The 20,543-nt window shown below is 36.7% G+C and overlaps 3 protein-coding genes across 4 annotated transcripts in view; 1 reads left to right on the top strand and 2 right to left on the bottom strand.

Annotated features, from left to right (window-relative positions):
- Positions 1-361: 361 nt before the first annotated feature.
- On the top strand, positions 362-4,315 carry LOC118277976 (histone acetyltransferase type B catalytic subunit). The gene is made up of 8 exons (XM_050700292.1): positions 362-687; positions 880-1,049; positions 1,193-1,364; positions 1,768-1,927; positions 2,498-2,663; positions 2,953-3,101; positions 3,187-3,355; positions 3,442-4,315. Exons 1-8 carry the CDS (start codon positions 627-629, stop codon positions 3,613-3,615), a joined length of 1,221 nt encoding a protein of 406 aa, XP_050556249.1. The 5' UTR covers positions 362-626; the 3' UTR covers positions 3,616-4,315.
- On the bottom strand, positions 4,305-11,977 carry LOC118277975 (protein male-specific lethal-3). The gene is made up of 13 exons (XM_035597020.2): positions 11,562-11,977; positions 10,580-10,758; positions 10,329-10,462; positions 9,133-9,265; positions 8,765-8,953; positions 8,471-8,596; positions 8,124-8,290; positions 7,724-7,880; positions 7,313-7,414; positions 6,746-6,851; positions 6,119-6,206; positions 5,947-6,031; positions 4,305-5,825 (listed from the first exon to the last, which is right to left on the bottom strand). Exons 1-13 carry the CDS (start codon positions 11,661-11,663, stop codon positions 5,753-5,755), a joined length of 1,641 nt encoding a protein of 546 aa, XP_035452913.2. The 5' UTR covers positions 11,664-11,977; the 3' UTR covers positions 4,305-5,752.
- Positions 11,978-14,562: 2,585 nt separating this feature from the next.
- Positions 14,563-20,543, bottom strand: part of LOC118278046 (larval cuticle protein A3A) — a 39,138-nt gene continuing 33,157 nt past the window's right edge. Inside the window, exons 1-2 of one of the 2 annotated variants that reach the window (XM_035597024.2) lie at positions 15,371-15,514; positions 14,563-15,263 (exon numbers count right to left, since the gene is read on the bottom strand). In XM_035597024.2, the coding sequence (XP_035452917.2) occupies positions 14,685-15,263; positions 15,371-15,382 (591 nt within the window). In that variant the 5' untranslated portion in view covers positions 15,383-15,514 and the 3' untranslated portion in view covers positions 14,563-14,684. Of the gene's footprint in view, positions 15,264-15,370; positions 15,515-20,543 lie in introns of those variants that run through there. The other variant, XM_050700298.1, reaches the window with a different exon arrangement.

Below are 20,543 nucleotides of genomic sequence, written 5' to 3'. Positions count from 1 at the left end.
ATTTTTTTACATTATCTCATTGATTAAATAGAGTTTAATATTTTTCCTTATTTGGAAAACCTAACTTTATTAATGCTCTTTTATTATAATATTTAGAAAGAGATTAAAGCAGCAGCTTTACATAATTAAAATAATACAAAAGTCAAAGGTATTGGTAGCAATTAAAATAGCTTTCTAACGAAATACCTAGATTGCAATAACAAATACACAAGGATTAAGACGAGCATTTTATTCAAAATACACCATCAATGAGATTCTTATCGTCTAATACCATAGAGTACTTAAATAAAAACGCAGCCTCTTTAGTAAGAATTATCGATATCCTCTCTAGGATACACCGACAACTGTCATTTCGACACCTACATTATGACACTTTTGACAACTATTTTAAAAAGTAACTTTCGTTTCCCTCATTTTTGCTTTTTTGTTGTCCTGTGACTGTAAATTTATTTTAAATAAAGTGTTTTACTTTGTATGTACACGAAATATTAAATTACTACAGTGAACTGAACCAATTATCCTGAATATTATATATTTTGTTCTCCCGTATTATTATTACTCACCTTTTTGCGCGGGAATCGGGGGTTATAGAGTGTAATGAAATTGGATTTTACAACGTCTAGAAAATGACTGATGCACTGTGCCATTTAGTTGTAGATGGAAATGAGGTCCTGGAATTTAAACTGGGTAAGAACTTATTACAAAATAAACAAGATCCTAATTAGATCTTGGTGCAAACATCTCGGTACATTTGTGTAAGCTTTCCTGCGTTGCCATTTCCTGCCAATACATGGCGTGAAACAATACATACATTACGGAGAGCATCTTTAATCTCAGAGACCACTTTCGTTGAACATATCTTTTCTGTAATATTTTCAGTGCGTGATATTGAAGATCTAGAAAATGACGAAACAAGTTTCGGTCCAGAGATGTGTCATCAGGTTTTCGGTGAAAACGAAAACATATTTGGGTATACAGACTTGCACATAAAACTTTTCTATAGTGCAGGTAGTCTTCAGACATACCTTGGGATTGAGTATACAGAGAAGGTAAATATGGACATGGAATGGTCATTACTGCACAGTCCTTTATGTTTGAATTGATCATCAGTACCTAGTGAAATAGAAAATAATTTATTGACAATGATGATAATGATTACCTCAAGTTACCTTTTGTCTTCACTTTCTTACAGATTGAACCAAACAAATCTGAGGGTATGAAAGCAGATGATGTGGAAGGAGCTCTAACTAAAGTGATTGCGCCTGGATTCACTACCAACTTTGACCAATTTGTCTCTAGGCTAAAGAAAGATGAGACATTTGTTCCCTTTGGAAAGCAGATACATGCTTTCCAAGCTACCCCTGGTAAATACAAATTGTATTAATATATGTTGCTATTGAGTTCTACAGCTTGACACTATGAAGTACATTGCACATTCTTTTAGAGAATCTTCTGATGTATATTTTGTACTGAATAAAATTAAAACAATGATGTAACATCAGACCTGTTCAAACATGTCTTATTGTTTATAATCTCAGTCTGAATTTGTCATAGTAATATGCTTCTAATTGTATATGTATGAAGATTGTAGATTTTGTACACATTGATGTGTGTTATATATTTTGTAAGGTTCATTTTATGAATTTATAACAACTTTATAATGAAGCTGTTATTTTATTTTGATGTCTAACTAAAAATAGTTCTAATCTCAAAGCAAAATATATAGAGCTTTTATCCACTCTCTAAACTGTAATTTCTAATTTACAGCTGATGGTGGTGACAAACGATTTTTTGAAGTGTACTACACTGAGACATCTACCAGTGGTTTCCTAGCCTTCCATCAGAGGTTACAGACCTTCTTGCTGTGGTATGTTGATGCGGCCTCCTTCATTGATGTGGATGATGATCAATGGACATTTTTCACAGTGTAAGTATTATTTATTTAGTTAATTGCTTTGTTTATTCTGGGTATTCAATTACATTCACTCAGGATTCTCTTTGTTACTGTTGGTATTTCTATGTTTGCTGCTGCCTATCTATATAATAACTGGCATACTTCACAGACATAATGGTTATTTAAACAACTCCTTAGTTATGATTAGGTTCTGAAAACAATTGCTAAGGACTGGGTTACACAAACATTAAATGACTCTAAGTATGATGCTAAGTGCTTATTCATTGCTGTAAATGAGCACTTTAAGTACAGGCTGCATGCTGCTGGGGTACCTTTAGCTTTTGGTGTGTCAAAGTGCAATAAAATAACCTGGTACCTTCTTGTATCCTAAAACTACTAAAAAGACTGTTTGTTAATATTTAATGCTGCTTTTAAACATGAGTTTTTCCTACATGGATAGCATTTCTCTTTAGCACTCTCTTACACAAGTAGCCTGGGTGACTCATAGACCTTATTACATTACAAATTAAAGACACACTTGCAAATATCAGCATTTTGCAATCAAAGCACCATTAATCAGTATTCTTTAATTTCATGTTGCAGGTATGAGAAGTTTCAATCCAGTGAGGGTGGTACCAGATATGCTACTGCAGCATATGCTACAGTGTATCGCTACTATGCATACCCGCGTCATTCTCGTCCCCGTATCTCGCAAGTCCTCACACTGCCCCCATTCAGGAAACTCGGCATCTGTGCAAACCTTCTAGAGGTATTATCTTGTTTATATTGTAGTTATTTAGTATTGTAAGGGCATAACTAGGCCTTATTAGATGAGATGAATGGATGTAGATTAATGGATAAACAAAACAAATAAATAAGAGGTTGATGGATTGTCTTGGAAAGCAATATGAAAGATAAGGGGTTTGTAATAGGATGATATTAGTTAAGGGAGAACCATGCCGCGCCATGTTGTGTAAATTGATAAATGATAATGTTATGTTATAATTTTAATCCTATTATTATTACAAGTTATTCATAAAGTTTTTTTTTTGTTACAGGCAATTTATGCCAACTTCATAATTCAACCAGATGTCGTAGATATTACTGTGGAGGACCCGTCACAGGATTTCCAGAGGATTAGAGATTATGTTGATGCAGCGAGCTGCGAAAATCTTCCTGCCTTTCATCCTTCAAAACTTGTGCAAGGGTAATTATTGCAATAACTTACTTTCTATTTGATGAGGAGGAAAACTAGAGCTAGAACATTTAATAAAAATATATTTTTGTTTTAGATTCTCTCAAGATATGGCTATCCAAGCATGTAATAAATTCAAAATTAATAAGAAGCAAGCTCGTCGCATATACGAGATACTTCGCTTGAAGAACACAAACACATCAGATAAGACTGCCTACTTGAACTACAGGCTTGAAGTCAAAAATAGACTCAATGCACCCTTCCAGGTAAGTTATCAGTTATCAAAAAGTATATATTACTTTTAATATTCTGTTATGGAAAATATGTATTGTAAAATGTGTACTGTTTACAGAAAAAGAAATTAGAAATGAAGAAACTACAGAAAGTATTGAAACCTGAAGAATACGCAGCTACAATAAGCGCAACGGGCCTGAGTGAGACACACAGTCGTCTGACCAACCAATACCTTACGCTCGAACAGGAGTACAGACGCGTCATAAACAGGATGGAGCGAAATTATTTATAAACCACTGGATCAAACACCAATATATTCGTAAAGCACTTCTACTAGAGTTAAATCCTTGACTTGCTTGCTCTAATTGTGATGGTCAAGAGGGTTTTTGGTGTCCTTAGTCGTAATTTTACTATCATTACTTATACCAGTACTAAAATAATTACGAATTATCGCCACTATTGTAATAAATCTGAAAATTTTAACATTGTTATTAAAGACCTGGTCTTGCTCAGTTTAAGGTTCTAGTTGTATTGTATTGGAATTTACTCTTTAAATTATTATTGTACCGTTTATCAGATTGAACCGTTGAACAGTTACTTTGATCTCAGATTGGGTCCTTGATGCCTTGTTAATGAACACATTACCTACGAGATCATACTTAATGTTAGTGAGTATTTAAATATGTTAGTGTTAGGCCAACATTCATAGGATGGTGACTAAGCTCTTGTAACACCTGGTTCTAAACCAATTTATAAAGGAAGGTGTTTTGTTCAAAGAGTGTACTGGAAAACAATGTTTAATGTTTATTGTGTGCCTTAAGAACGCAACACACCTAATTGTAATTTCGATGTTATGGTGTGAGTAATGTGTCAATTGTTTCGGTTGGCAACATGATGATTATTTGTCTAATTCAGGACCTAAATTGCCGAAATTGTTTTTGTTATTAAAGTTTGAATGTAATTTTTCGTAATAAAACTCGATTTGAAAGTAATCTTCTTTATTTCTTTTAATAGTTGTCCACTAAAATAGAATGCAATCTTACTATTGTTTGATGCTATGTTAAATCACTAGCGTGTACCTGCGACATTACATTTTGATATACATTGGATGTACATTGGTCTGCACTTACTACAAAGCCAGTTTCAATATGCACTGTACTTATTTCTCTAATCTGCTGACTACATCTACTTAGTGAAACTATGATTGATATATCGTTAGAACTGCTGCTTGGAATAACAATATTTGATATAGTCACTACATAAATGTTATGGTATAATGTTGATATAATTTGTGTGCGCGCCTGAATAGTAAACAGCTGCGCTCGAATAGTATGCATTATTATTTACTATGTGAAACACGCAACACAACACGTACAGTAAATAATACAAATAATGCCTGGAACATCAAAACACTTAAAAATAAAGCTATTTCACTACATAGCCATTTACTTGTTCGTTACTTTAGTAGATAATTAAACTTATATTACGCATTAGTCTGCGCTCAATCAACTACATATTTGAGCAAACTAGGATATCTTTTTTGACTCAAGAAATTGTGGTATGACTGTATAGTTCGCCGAGTGTGCTACGATAGTCTGTATACATTAATAATAAATCATATCCAGACAAAAAGCACAAACCTAAAGAATTATACTTCTAGTATAAAGTTGAAAGATTAAATACAGGCTAGTCTAAATACAACGACTAACCTCTACGTATTTAGAATAATCATACCAGGCTCCCTATTGTGCATTGATAGGCCAGTGCTAGTAATCAACAAGGTCCCAATTACAACCGCTACATAATACTGACAAACGTTTCCTACAAGAAAATAGTACCCTACTAATCTTAACACAAATACCACTTTTGAATAATACTTTATCCAAACATGCAGTCATTCACGAGTCTCTCTCATATCTTTGCCGCGGGTCGTGCGATCGACCGCATTCCAGTCTTAATAACTTTCTCTCTATGCAAAGATCCTGTACCAATACCAATGCTAACAAGATCTCTGGTCCAAAAGTGGTATTTGAGTTAGAAGCGAATTTAACATGAGAACTTTGAAATACATTATTCAACTTTATGTCTCCTAATGAAGGCGTAATAAGTCACTCGTTTACAATATTGTTTCTAGTAATCTCGACGTTACCAGAAGAAAGATACCAGCCGCTATACTATCAGAATAGTATTGCAAAGAGATTCAAAGTGAAAGCGCATTTATAGGAGTTTCTGACAGTATAGCAACTGATGAACATCGCTGACGATTAATTTTGTTTCCATTGGACGGTGGCGAATCAACAATTTTGTTTTGAATTTAAATCAGCTCGTAAAAATATTCAGCGATGAGTTTTAACATTTTGGAATGTAAAGTTATCTCAATAGAGAGCAAAATTTTGTGGTTTTGATGAGTATCGGTATTGCTGTGAGCTTTAACGAGAGCGAGACATGCTGTCGGCCACGTAGTACACCTCTCCGAACCACTCACTGTGCTCGTCCAAGAATCTGCAAAAGAAAAGCAAAATTAGTCTTTTAGTCTCAAAGACAAGCACCATTTTTGAACGGTACTCGGCGGTGTTTTTCTGAATGTATGTAGTTTAGTTGTTATTTAAATTAGATCACTTACTGAACGAACATATCGATGTGCTTGAGAATCAGTTTCAACTTGAAGTCTGGCATTTGAGTAGCGTTCAGAAAATCAGGTAATTTCACTGAAACGAAGACAACAAGTAAAGTTAGCAACTATATTAAATACATGAACAACAAATAGATGTAGATATCAAAATAAAATACCGTACCGAAGAGCCTGGCAAGATGAATGGCGCCGTATACACGGCATGGCAAGTGTTCAGTTCCCTCGCGCGGAATTATCTGCCATTTTGAAACCTGAGAATAAAAACCTTACATCAGTTATAGATATAAGATTACATCTTCACTAAGAAGACATGTCTATTACTGAATGAAATTCGATACCAAACTAATAATTTTCTGCTATATGCTCTATATTCAGACAGTTTGTGGAATACACCAAATAAATATTCTGTACAGTTGTCCAAACCACGGCACGTTGCACAACAGTTGATAAGTTCAACTGTGCAAGTGAAAATACGAATATATACATACACGACATATACGAGTATATACTAGCGGACCCGACAGACGTTGTCCTGTCTACACGTCTTTAATTTGAAAATTTGTCGGATCCAATGTAAAACATTCCAAAATCAACAACTACTAATAAATTAAAAAATAATTAAAAAAACATTGTCCAGCGGACAAAATTGTGAATCTAAACCATTCTTAGATCCTCTTGAACACACACAAAATTTTCATCAAAATCGGTCCAGTCGTTTAAGAGAAGTTCAGTGACATACACACTTATAGAAGAATTATATATATAAAGATATTTGTTCTGTGTGTATTACCTTATCAAACAGCAGAGACAGCGGAGTGCGTGTAGTGGTCGGGGCGGGCGTGGACTGCGTGGGCCGCGCCCAGCACTCGCTCAGCGACGACCCGCTACTGCCGACACTAACACGAACAAAACATCATTTTATTAGCTATGCGATAAGTACATTTTTCACTGAATAAATTCAAGTAACTAAGAAGTTTCTTGTTTGTTTTTCCGCATAGAAATCTTCCCTTTTGGAACGAGTGAATCGGTTTACTAAAATAATAATTAGCAGATATTCATTCAAACTTTTTTGTTGTGCCCGATATGGTCCACATTGTGTCTTAGTTAAGTTTACCACCTAAGCCTTATTACGGCTTATTTTTTTACGGCATATTTAGAAGAAGAAAACACTTAAATTGTGGATAGCAATAAAGTATTGAGTCTTTTTACTGTTTGACTTTCAAGTGCATTTTTTTTTTTCTTCTTGATGGCAACCAAGTCTCCAATACAAAGTTGTCGACTATACTGCCGATGTCGATTGGCGACGGTACATTGTGTTCAAGTGCCTATACCTAGATTTAGTTTTATGAAAGCTTACCTAGACGACATGGTCTCGAACAACCTCGGTTCGCCTGTAGAGGTCGATGGAGTGGGCTCTTCGTTTTCCGACTGCGACACCACCGACTTATGGGAACGAAGCCTGAAATACACATAAAGTATTAGCAAATTTACTATATAAGATTAAATTGTTTCAAAGGGGCCTTGAGTCTAATGCAAATTGATTTGACGGTGTTATTACCTATGGAAACAGACTATTAATATAATAAAAAAATATGAGTTGGGAAATAAAGACATGGTCAAACTAAGCTTAAAAGATTTTTCTTAACTTTGCAAATATTTATACCTACATAATTTGCTGTTTAAAATACATATTTTTATTAAGACCTTAACTTACCTTACACTAACATGCAAATAAACATTTCGAGTTTGACTTTGTAAATGTACTCACCGCCTTGCCACATTGCCACTGCGTGTAGCAGACCTGCCCTCGCGAGGTTTGGCCGAGCCTGCCACCTGGTTGTCGTCCGTGGTGGAGTCGCTGACGGCGGTGGTCTTCTCATTAGGTTCGGTTTTTGGTACCGAAGCCTCCTCGTTGTTGCATTCTCCTGTTTACAACAAATTGTATTTTAAATAGAAATGTATTTTTTTTTTTTTACGTTTACACGTAAAGATTTTTTTTTGAGGGGTTAAAATCATCCAATGACTTTTCTCGCCTTGGGCGAGGCGAGAGGGGGTGTCAAATATGCCCTTATGTACCTAAATGTAAAGATGAGGTTGTCTTTGAAAGTCAGTTAAAGTTTGTCAATATAAAAACCGTCTTAATTTTTCAGTGTTAAAAGAAAACTTACCCTCGCTTTTATCAGCATCCATGGGATCCGGAGGCAGGTGTGAGTACTCCGGTATCTTGGGACTCTTGAGATCTTCTTCAGCAGCAGTGACTTCGTCCTCGGTGCCCATCTGTTCATCCTCATAGTCATCATCGGCTTCCAGCTGCTGCTTCTTGATTTCTTCTTGTCTAAAATAATATAAAATTACAGCAAAGTGGTCAGACGACCTGATAGTGGTCGCAGGGAGACAGTGAATGCAGGTCGCTTCCAACCGGCCGATCTGGAAGTCATTAGGTCGTTGAGTAATTCTCAGTTCTATAAACTCCTTGGAGAGAGGAATTAATGAATGATGGAAGTTCAGAACTTACTCATCAATAAAACGTCCGCAGATCTCGTGGTACTGGGCCAGTTCCTGCTTGTAGAGCAGATGGCCGCGCAATATGAAGTCGAAGTACACGCGGAGACCGTCAGCCACCTCGCGGACCAAATTCAATCTGGGAACAATTACCAACATGTAGTAGTAGAAAATACATGTGAGAAGAAAAGGTACTGCATCATATCTAGTGGTACCATATTGAAATAAAAAGTAAATCTTATTATTTCAAAAGTAGAAAATCTTTTAAAGAAAGTGACATTAGGATAGCTGGCTGGTTAGTATATACCTGCAAGACACATCAAGCATATCAGGCTTCTGCGGCGGGTCATGGCGGGCGCGAGGAGTCGCCCAAGCGCCGGCTCGAGCGAACCACTTCACAAACGATTCCAAGATCTCCGCGGCACATGGTGTCGCCGGCAACTGCGACAGGCGACCTCGCTTCACCACCAAATGATAGTCAAACGTCAGCCGATCACTGTAAACAACCACATAAATTATCGCACACATTGCAAATAAAGAGCCAACCAATAAAATGTTCGACTAAATTGAGCTGACATTGAACAAATTATTTCCATTATAATAAGTAATTGGGCTTCAAATCATCGTCACTAAAGTATCTGATTGCACTCGACCAAGAGATCATCATTTGTTTACCGTAAAGCTGAAGGCAGCGTGATGTGTGCTCGGCCTACATGCACGTTGGGTGGCGGTGATCGCGGCTGGGAGCTCGACCCAGATGCGGACGAGGAGTCAGTGTCGGCCGTCTCCACGCCTTCCTCAACGTTATCTGATCAATAACAAGTACTCAGGTCTCAGTATGTTCTATAAATAGCGCCGCAACAATGATACACACGTACCCAGATAACTATGTTTACAAGTTGCAAGAACGTTTCTAGTGTTATGGATATGCCCTGAATACGGTACTACGTATTATTCAGGGCGTGTCCGCCATAATATAACGCAGACGACATCTAATATACGTTTGTATAAACGTAAATTCGCTATAAGAATAATTCCAGTACACAAAATTACTAAGGAAAAAGCTGCAGTTAGTTTTACATCTTTACGACTTCTATTCCTCGAAGGAGTAGGCTGTGGATGCTGCGGTGTACATATTAAAAGTACCACCCACTTTTCGCCGCTTATCTATCACCTATATTAAGTTCTGGGCGTGAGTTCATATTACATAACAGGCAGGAGTCAGAGCTATTGTTTTTTAATTTAATGCGAAACTGAACAATTATGAAAAGACGTCTGTGAACGGTGCATTACGTCCTCAAATTATTTTTAGCAAAACTTTTACGATAGGGAAATTGCATAAACTATAAAAATGATGCAGTAACATTTGCAATAGAATATTAAATGCGAATGTTCCTCGTAAAATATGTCCAGAGCTTTAAAAGTGCAAAAATAAAAAGTTCGGCTTTCAAACAAAGTATAAATAAACAATGAACATAATAAAGGAAGCCGCCAATGCGAAAGGGGTGAGTGAGAGCGCTACTGCGCATGTCTGGGCGTTACCGCGTAAACGGCCATCTTTGCCGTACTTTGGGTGTGTCGGGTGGCGCGCTTTTTGAAACTATAGCCACGTGTTTAACTTGTTCGTATGTACGCTGGTGCCGTATTGCACCCAATGTTATACAAACGTATAGCTTGCATGCACCAAGCGCCGCACACATTGATTTCGTAAGAAAAAAAAATCACGACAATAACGAAATAGCAGATTGATGTAAAAATTAACAACACAAAAAATTATAACAGGGTGAAATAGGCCATTTTTAAAATAGATAAAAAAGCACAAATATTATAAAATGTAACGAGAATATTGTAAGATTGCAATTGCAACTCACCATCAGGCTGAGTGCTGCTGGAGGATCCATCATCAGAGAAGCCATGTCTGGCGCGCTTGGCGGGGCCAGCGCCGGCCGAGTTAGAGACGCTGCCGCCGCCCTTCTTACGTTCACGCCGGTATAAATAGGCGCCCCTATACCAAACATTGAACAATGAAGGAAAAATAGTAATCAGCACAGCAGTTTGCACAGCTTCTTATTACAAGAAATAAATTGCCCAAATATGAATATTTACAAAATAAAAATCTTACAATTGCAGTTGAGATTTCTCTGCTAAATCTCTTTGTAGCTGCCTATTTTCTTCTGTGTCTTTCAACACAAAATCTTCGCTGACACAGCGATCCCATGATGAATTCCAGCCTTGGAAATGTATCAGGTACTCCACGGTCCGTCGGCCACGCTTGTCTTTACTTTCAATTACTTCCAAAACCTGTTTACAATAAATTAGGCTGCTGTAGTAGATTCTAAACTTGGCACTCAACTAAGCAGGAATGAAAAAGAAATCATAATTCTTTCAAATGTAAAGAAACATATTTTATTATACAGTTATTTATCTTATGCAGTAATAGATGTAGGAAAAAGTGTGTTACAGAATTTTGCTAATTAACTTAGGCACCCCTTGCCCCACCCCAGCCACATTTTATGGCTTCTGCCTGTTGGTGGTAGTGCCCCACCCACAACAATATGTTACAATGAATCAAACAACTGCAGCAATGCAACAATATCTGATAAGATACTAATAAGAAAATGGTGAAACAGTAAATATTTTTGTATACATGTGGTCAGACCTCACCCCTACCCCACCCATATCCAGGAAATGAACTTACAACTTTAAAGAAAAGTTTAACTTATCAAATTTAAATATATATCGCGAAATAACTAATAAACATGTATCATAATCCACAATTTATAACTAGTTTGTGATATTTTTGACATAAAAATAAAAACTTAAAAAAATATTTTTTATTTAATTTTCATTACTTTTTCAACTAGTTATACATAATGAGTGCTGTGTAAGTTCATTTACAAAGTTTCTAAAAAAAATATGCTATAATTTTGGCCAAATGTTTCGCCAAAAAAGTTATAAACCTCTGACAAAAAGTTTTACATAATTCTAACCTAGTTGTTGTTAAGTAGTTGTTGCAGGTAGTTTTATAATATTATTTATTATAGAAGAGGGTGAAAATAATTAAGTATGTTGGGCGTGGTTAGACCTAGTACTGCAGACCTTACCTTGGAGTCGTAGAGCACCTTGGCTTTTGTTGGATCCGGTTCATAACACAATACGCGCTCTCCTTCGCTGAATTTATAGCGGACCCCCCTTGTAGACACCATTGCCGGTATTTGTTCCTCGATGGCACGAAATAATCAATATTCCAATAATATTAGTTATGTAATTTTTAATTATTATTGAAAATTTAAAATAATTTCCACAAATCGCGAAACCACAATAAATATTTTAGGCACCGATAGCTTAATTATTTTAAAGACCGATTGATACAATATTAAAAGTATTTTTAATCGGAGTCTGCGGACACTGCAGCCGGGCGTGTGCGACACACCTATTCCACAAAAATAATGTTTTGTTTGGGCGTCGGCCGATGTTTATTTTGATTTCAGCTGTCAAACATAGAAAGACACAATACTACAGCTAGTTCATTTTTTACTTGGCAACACTGAAGCAACAGTGGCGCTAGTAGTACGGTGTTTGAGAAAGTTTATTTATTAGAAAACTCTTATATTTAAAGGAATTAAGGCGTATTTGAAACTGATAACTAGTATTTAAACGTAAATTAGTTTTTCTAAGGTAATCAAATATTATTTTGATCCAAGTATTATTAAGAAATCATCAAAAATGTAGATGATGATTAAATTATTTATAGATACAATGAGAAAAAAAGGGACATTAAAATTACATGTTATAATATTTAAATAAATTAAACTTTGTACTAGTAAAATTAAAATTAGTTCCAATATTATTAGTTCCGCAGTTTTAGTCTGGCAAGGGCGTTGTGTTGACGTTGTTCCCTTCCCATCTCCCAGACGTGTTCTATAGTTACGCAGTGCTATTTACGTAGGACTTGGGCGTAGGATAGGGCGTGGAGCGAATGGGGCAGATACCCAAGGTCGTTGACAGGGAAGAACAAAGCCTAGTGCAAACACATGTCCCTGTGTATAACTTCTTAGTTATTGCTCAGTTGTAGTGTATTGCGGAGTAAATCGTAGGTGTTATTATGACCCCTGTTTATTATTATAGCTTCAAGTTTGTAATTTTATAATACGGTTTATCAATTTTTAGGCATATTATGTTTATGCACCATTCTGCTAAATATGTACCCTATTAATTATGGGTAAAATGGGTATGATGATGAAGTGTAAGTATGAACGCCTGTCTAAATTAACACCGCAAATATTTCTGTTTGTGTTTTGATTGTAGTTTTATAGCACTACATAATTAACTCAATCATATTTATGACTTAAATACTTAATCCTTTTTATAATTATATAAATATTGAATAAAGTACCAAATATTGTTTTAAGAAATAACATTTAATTACAATTTTGAAGTACTTATTAATTAATTTCATTTATTACAATAAAATTAGGCTCTTTACACAATACTGATACATTTTTTACAATCTGATTTTAGGTTCAACATTTTAAAGACCACGAATAGCACCTAATACATTTATCTTGGTTGAAAACCAAACATAAAAAATGAGATCTGGTTAGTTCCACAATCTGCATAGTATTTTCATCTGCGCCTAAAAATTTTATGGACGTTTCGATTTTCTCACACCCTTTTTTCCGGCATCCGCCACCCGTCTGCCTTTCCCCTCGGCTGGGGTGAGTGCCTCATTATGAAGCGGCTAGGGGAAGCTCGCATTCACAACCTACCTATACGTACCGATCATTGTTATGACTGCGTGCTCAGAGCAGTCTCGATATTTCAAATAACATCGCTTTAGCATGTCGCTTGGCTAAAACAGTTTTCATTATGATCTCGCGTGATCATTATTTAATTAGGTAGTTGTTAATTGTTTAATATGGCGTATTAAGTTAGCTTAGTTAACCATGCGGCAGAATAGAAAACATATGTTACTATACACTTATTATCCCTAATCTTGCCGGAGAATGACGGACTACATTCTTTGATTAAACTAATTATTTTCACTGGAATCTCCAATTCGATTGCCAAACGTGGAGATTTATAGCAAACCCGTCCATGTAGAATATTATCGTAGTTTGGCAGTGGGCTTAATTGATAAAAAAATGACAATACAATACTATATCAAGGATTTTTTTTATATTAGGTAGAAATGCTTAGAATGGAAACGACGTTTGGCCACTATCTCGCCAGTACCTAAAATATACAAATCAACAATGTTATGTTACCTAGAAAAGTTAGGTAGATATGCGTCAAATCTTCCCAGGCCCTAAGTTAGTCTATAGGTACGGTATAAGTACTACTTGAAAATGTCAGTAGGATAATTTCAGTCGCAGGCCGCCTGCGCGTGAACTTTGTAACCCGCCGGTACCTACGTGCTACGGCGAATAATTAAATAACATTCTGTCTGTGCATGGCATTTAACTACCTACATTCTTATTATAAAATATTTATTCGGTATATGGGTACGGTATGCTTTCTTTCTTTTAAAAAAAGAACGTTGTCCCACACTAAGATATTCTCCTGTGTTGTGGGTGCGTTTACAAACATACAAGTTCAGATACACATCACTCTCAGACCCGAAACTACAATTTATGGATCACACAAACTGTTGCTCCGAAACCGCTACACGTTGCGTGGCAGCCGGTTGCCCAGCCACCACGCCAACCATGCAGTCAAATTATTTTAAAAGTACTCAAAAAGTTACTATGCAAAATTCAATGTCTCCAAAAATGTAAAAGGTTTTTCATCAGTTATGTTATGAGTCCTTCGTGATACGATATGAGCCTATTAAGCGTACTACTGAGAGAAATTTGACACTATGTTATTTTAAAAAAATCCGATGATATCCCAATAACTCTGTCTAACCTGGGAATTCGACCAGAGACGTCTTGCTGGGCAGTCGCATTTGCGACCAGTGGACCAACGTGGTAGTTAGTTCGTAATACCTAATTCTCAATTTTGTTATTTCGAAATCCACCTGAACATCGAAGCCGAGATTACGCAACTTGGGCGTGAAAGAGGAAAATCTACATTAGCATTAGAAAAATAAAATAAAAGAATAGATTTTCATTACAAAAATAATAATTTAATTTAATATTTCCTAATGAACATTTTTATACTATAAACGTATTGAAAATAATACGTTTTATAATAGTACAATTAGATTCCTAGGTTTTGGCATCAATTTAGTGGTGGTAGAGGGGAGCAGAGTAGGCAACTGGGGCAGCGAACTTGGCGACGGGAGCGGCGTGGACCACGGGGGTGGCGGCGTACGCCAGCTTAGCGACGGGGGCGGCGTGGTACACAGGGGCGGACTGGTAGGCCACGGGGGCGGCTACCTTGGCGACGACGGGAGCAGCAGCGACAACCTTAGCGACGTGTCCGAGGGCTTCCTTGCGCACGACAGCGTTGAATCCGTTGTGGGGGTCAGCAGTGTAGTCCACGGTGCGCTTGGTACCGTCAGGGTCTACCACGGAGTAGGAGCCCTGTACGACATCTCCGTCGCGGCTCTCATGCTGGCTCTTGGAGTCACCGGTGAGACCGTCTTGCACGTCGTAAGCGAAGCTGTACTGGGGGTGCGCGTCGTATTCCTCGACGGCGACCTTGGCGACGGGAGCGACCACCTTAGCGACAGGGGCGGCGTACGCCACGGGGGCAGCGTACGCTTGGTGGGCGACGTAGGCGGGGGCGGCGGAGTACGCCACAGGGGCGGCTGGGTATACTCCAGCGCTGGCGGCAGCCACCAAGCAGGCGAATACTACAAACTGAAAACAATATTTTGACAAATTAGTGAACTGCACTATTTACATAAGATAATTAGCGATAGATTTGCTTTAACTCATAGAACAGGTTCTTGCGTGTGAGTCTGTACCTTGAATGCCATTGTGTGGTATGTGAGTTGATCGAGGATGTTGAATGATGCCTGACGAGAAGTGCTTGGAGCTTTTATATGGCTAGCGGGGGCGCACCCTTTCACTCGGCGATGTCGTGCGTAAGTCACACGGCCGTGGATTAGAGCCTCAGGGCGCTATTAATGCTCCCTAATTTTTCGGAAGCTGATTTTGTGATAAGAATTTGTTATTCTAATTGAAGTCAGTGTTGATATGGTTTCATGTGATGATTCTGTTGCACTCCTTTCTCTAATTCTCTTTTAGTGATTAGATGAAGTTTTGTTGCCTCTCTTGATCGAGAAATAATTAATTAACCAAAGTAAAAGAAAATAAGTAACCATGTTTTTATTCATAAAAATCACAATGAAAGACATACATATTGGCACGTCTGTCTTGCATTGGGGTAGGAAGAAATAAAGGAGCAACAAATAGAGGACATAATTAACATAATTATCAAAAAAGTATGAATTTCGTCTTCAAGAACATAATTATTCTATTTCTTCTCTTCAAGAGATCTTACATATTTTCCCTGTTTTAACTTTCAAGAAGCATGTATTTTCTCTAATTTAATGAGATTATGTAAATATTTGCGACTGTTATTAATTACTTAAAATAAAATAAATTAGGTAAAGAAGAAAGAGAAACGAACATCAGAGTGTCTATTTAATAACATACTTATTTTAAAGTCAAAAGAACTAGGTTTTGATTGATTGAAAGAAATGTTCGATAAGATCCAATTCAAAACGTAAATTCTTACGTAGAAGAATGGGTTTAGTATGATAGTCAGATACCATTTTTTATAAAATTTAATTACGTATTATAATCTAAAGTTTACATTGTTGATAGTTGTTTCAAATTTACATGTGAGAACAATGTCGTGAGATGATTTTAGTCATAGATTAAGGTCAAGACTCTGTCGCATTAAATATATTAAAACACTTGGTAACAGAGCAGACCTGCAGTGAGCCTGTATTCTAGAGACGTAGGTAGCTAGCTGTAGCTGTAGGTATATACCTAGCGTTTTTAAACTGACATGGTCACTAACACTAGAATTGAAACTTAAACCGGGATATTTACCGGGAAACTCATACTCGTACCTAAATGAGCACCAAACATATGTTTTTTTTTTATACTTTGCTCCACATTAGGATTTTCTCCTGTGTCGTTTACAAACATACAAGTTCACATACACATGACACCTAGACCCGAAACAACAATTTGTGGATCACACAAAGAGTTACTCCGTGCGGGAATCGAACCCGCTACCCGTTGCGCGGCAGCCAGTTGCCCAGCCACCGCACCAACCGTGCAGTCAAATGTTTAGACCTTAGAAGATTGAAGATGAACTCTAGACTCTCCCTGGTTGCTATCGGGCATCGACATCGTAATCATTCATTCTCATCATTAATAGGACGTCTTTGATTTAGTAGAACGTCGATGGTCTCTTGGTTCTTTAGATCGTAATATGTTTTTGACGGACGAGAGGAAGTATCAGACTCGTACTGATTAAAAACCTCCCCGTTCCTACTCCTTCTTTTCGGGCCGGAGCCCCGGTAAACACGCTAGGTAGTCCGCAGTTCCGGATCAGGCAACAGCCCTACTGAGCTCGTAATACGGGATAAAGACAAGAATTTAACGTGGCGTGTCCGGTTTAAGGCTACCACTTTAATTAATATTTACTTTTAATAAAAAAAAAACAATATGAAATGGCATATTAAAGTCCTCAGTAGCAAAAAAACTTAACAATTAAAAATGCATCGATACTTATATCCAATTTTAATTTTATATTTTTTATTCGCAGTTCCGTCTGGCGTGACAACAGAGGTATTAATTTCCTGTATTGTATAGGTATGTAAGTTATATGTAACACGAGAAGTGGCCCTCTACCTCAAATTCAAGGTCGCAGTAATCGGAGCAGTCGGCTGCCGCCCGCCCGCCGGCCACACTTGCACTGCTTTCCAGTTCCTAGTACGACCACGGTAACTAACAACTTCTTACACATTTTAAACAGTATATTGTATATTTTTGATCATCAAATTAAAGTTTACTAGTATTACTGATCTCACTACTTTGTGATGTGTCACTTGATTAGTGTAAATGTGTTTTCTAAGTATTCTGAAGTTTTAAAGAAGAAATATTTTGCTATGTGTTATTAATTATTAAAATAATTCGTCATCATAGTTTGTTCGCCTCTTTTTGTTGGAAAGAGCTCAAGCTTACATCACGACTCGTGAGAGTCGGTATTCCATACTGAATCCTCCCGCCCTGAGACCCTCAAGGAAGAGGAGGATCGCGTTCCCTATCAACGTATAATAGTATTCCCCAAAACTTTAGTGAGGATGGTACTTGTATGGATGGCTGCTTGTGTTGACCGTGTTAAAGTAGAACCTGAAAATAAATCTCAAGTCTATATTTTACGTGGTTTCTGCTACTTGTGAATCATTAAAGTAACCACATTGGCAGACGTTGCACACCGATACCTTTATTCATTTGTTTGTTAACTAAATGGTTTCTATTAAGCTGATAAGTGTAGCTTGTGTATTAGTTATGTATGTTATTACATAATATACTATGTAAATTAGATAGTATTGGCATCAACATTAGGAAATACTACTTTTTCCTTTTAACAAGTAGTAAAGGATAAAAATTATACTGGAAATTTTTTAGTGGTGGCTTAATTTTAATATGCTATTCATTAAGTTTTAATAAACCGCTTTTTTTTGTTACCTTCAATACAAAAATCTCAAGTTATGACCTATGAAAGATATCAAATCCAAAACATTTTTTATCGTCGCACGCTTTATTAGATACACACAATATTGAAAAAAAAAATTCATCGGCGTAAAAGATATGAAAATATTGCCACACCAAAAAAATATCTTGTGTAACAAAGTTTCGAGTTACAACTAGATACAGTACTTTAAGATTTTCCTCACAAATATTGCAAACATAAACAAAGTTACATTCAAAATATTTTATAGAAATAATAACAACGTACACTAATAAAGTCTTTAGTATCACATCCATGTCCTAAGAGATTTCAAATAGATGCATATCAAACTAAGTAATACTAAGTGTACCTATAAGTGGCTACTTAGTACGGCAAGGAAGAAATGAAGCAGCCATAAAAAGCTGGAGCGACATTTACTGCGCTACGTGTGCTCTTGTTATCGTGTATGCGCTTGCGCAAGCGAGCTCCACCCGTGCGCTCAAGGATGCCTCGCCCACAACACAATGCTAATACTTATTACATTTTAATCATCTCGTTTTAGATGTTTGACAAGGCTAATTTGTTTTGTAAACCAATCGTTATTATTTGTAAATAAATAAAAGTGTTTTTGTATGCATATCTTTTCAAATGCTTGTATCTTTTCGACTGCACGGTTATCGCGGTGGCTGGGCAACTGGCTGCCGCGCAACGTGTAGCGGATTCGATACCCAAATTGTTGTTTCGGGTCTGGGTGTCATGTGCATGTGAAATTGTATGTCTATAAACGCACCCACGACACAGGAGAAAAGTCCCAGTATAGGGCCACGTTTAAAAAAAATGGGGCTAATGCCTAATAAACTGCGGATTACCTAACGGGTCTACCGGAGCTCCGGCTCGAAAAGCAAGTTCCTACTCCTGTAGGAACGCGGTGGTTTTTAGTAAGTAAGAGTTTGATACTCCCTCTCGCCTCGCCCTGGCGAGAGAAGTCACTAGATGATTTTCGCCTCTTAAAAAAAATGCATATCTTTTAGTATTACGAGCTTGCGAAAGAAAAAGATATAGATCTTTTTATAAAAAATATCCTGTGAAAATCTAGTCCTTGTATATTTAACTATTACCTAAAACTAAAAGTGAATTATTATAATTAAAACAATAACTAATAAAATATCGTCACTGCGTTCATATTCCTACATTTAAATTGAACAACCTCAGTGTATGTGTGTATCGTGAGAAATTAATTTAAGTTCAGCTCAATGATGCAATAGCCATTTATTTTAGTGGGTCTACAATTTATTTGGCGTCAACCAAAATCTGTTTTAGTTGAGAGAATGTAACAGTTAGACTATTGCGCCTATTTTATTCTAGGAAAAGACAGACAGAGATTTGGTATTATGTATTCACAGTTTTTATTTATGTTTAGTTTTGATGAGTTGTATGTTTTTTAAACTGTTTCTTTTATTACACGTCTGTTAAATGAAGAAACATACTTCTTAGGTGTTACAATTATGTAGTTAATATAGCATTTTAGTGTATTCCTTCGGGGATCAGCATCATTATATAAGTCAAGACATTTTTATAGTCTTACCGCCGTACTCAGAGTAATTTAATGATTACTTAACCCAGTCCTTAGCAATTGTTTTCTGAACAAAATCGTTACTAAGGAATAGTTTAAGTACCTAATCATTAAATGTCTCTGAGTACGGCAAATAAACAGATACACCACATTTATAATGTTCGTGCTTAAGGACTCAATATCTTAATTTAAATAGAGCCTAAGGTCTTTTCGCCGGTAGTAGTGTTAAATTGATACTTACCTACATCAATCAGATCAGTTAGAGGTCAGTGGCCATGGTCCCGACGGGTGTTGAGGTCTTATATTGACTGATGGCCGGGTGTGTCAGACTGACGACTTGTTGAGGGACAACTGATGGTTATCTTGACATAAATATCTATTTCTCACCATCATTCATGGGTAAACAAGTTGGGTAGTACATTTTAATTAAGTCTTTGACTGCCAATAGAAAACTGTTGAAGGCAAATCCTCCGCTAATGTCGGTCACCGGTGACCACCACGGCGTTCAATGTGTTAAAGTTGATATAAACTCTTCCTAAATTAAGAGGACGTTAAAAGGGCTAAATAAAACGCTTTTTGGGTGACAAAAATTATAATAAAAACATTTGCAGACGACATTCATTAGACATCGACCGAGGATTCGATAAATTGTTCGAACAGGATTTTGTGTTCCTTCCCACTGAAACTAGTTCTTAAATGAAACAACCTAAGGTTGCTTATAGCATTACATGTTAGGTACTCTGAACTATTAAAGTGGACAAGTTACACATACATAACTTGTATCTGCTAAAATATGCACACGACTTTGTGGGCACATATCGTTGTCCTTGTTCTGAATTATAAACTGCTGATATTTTCATTTGGTTGGAGG

This window comes from Spodoptera frugiperda, chromosome 18 (assembly GCF_023101765.2).
Source record: "Spodoptera frugiperda isolate SF20-4 chromosome 18, AGI-APGP_CSIRO_Sfru_2.0, whole genome shotgun sequence".
NCBI classification, from domain to species: Eukaryota; Metazoa; Arthropoda; class Insecta; order Lepidoptera; family Noctuidae; genus Spodoptera; species Spodoptera frugiperda.
This window is presented reverse-complemented; position numbering and strand designations above follow the sequence as displayed.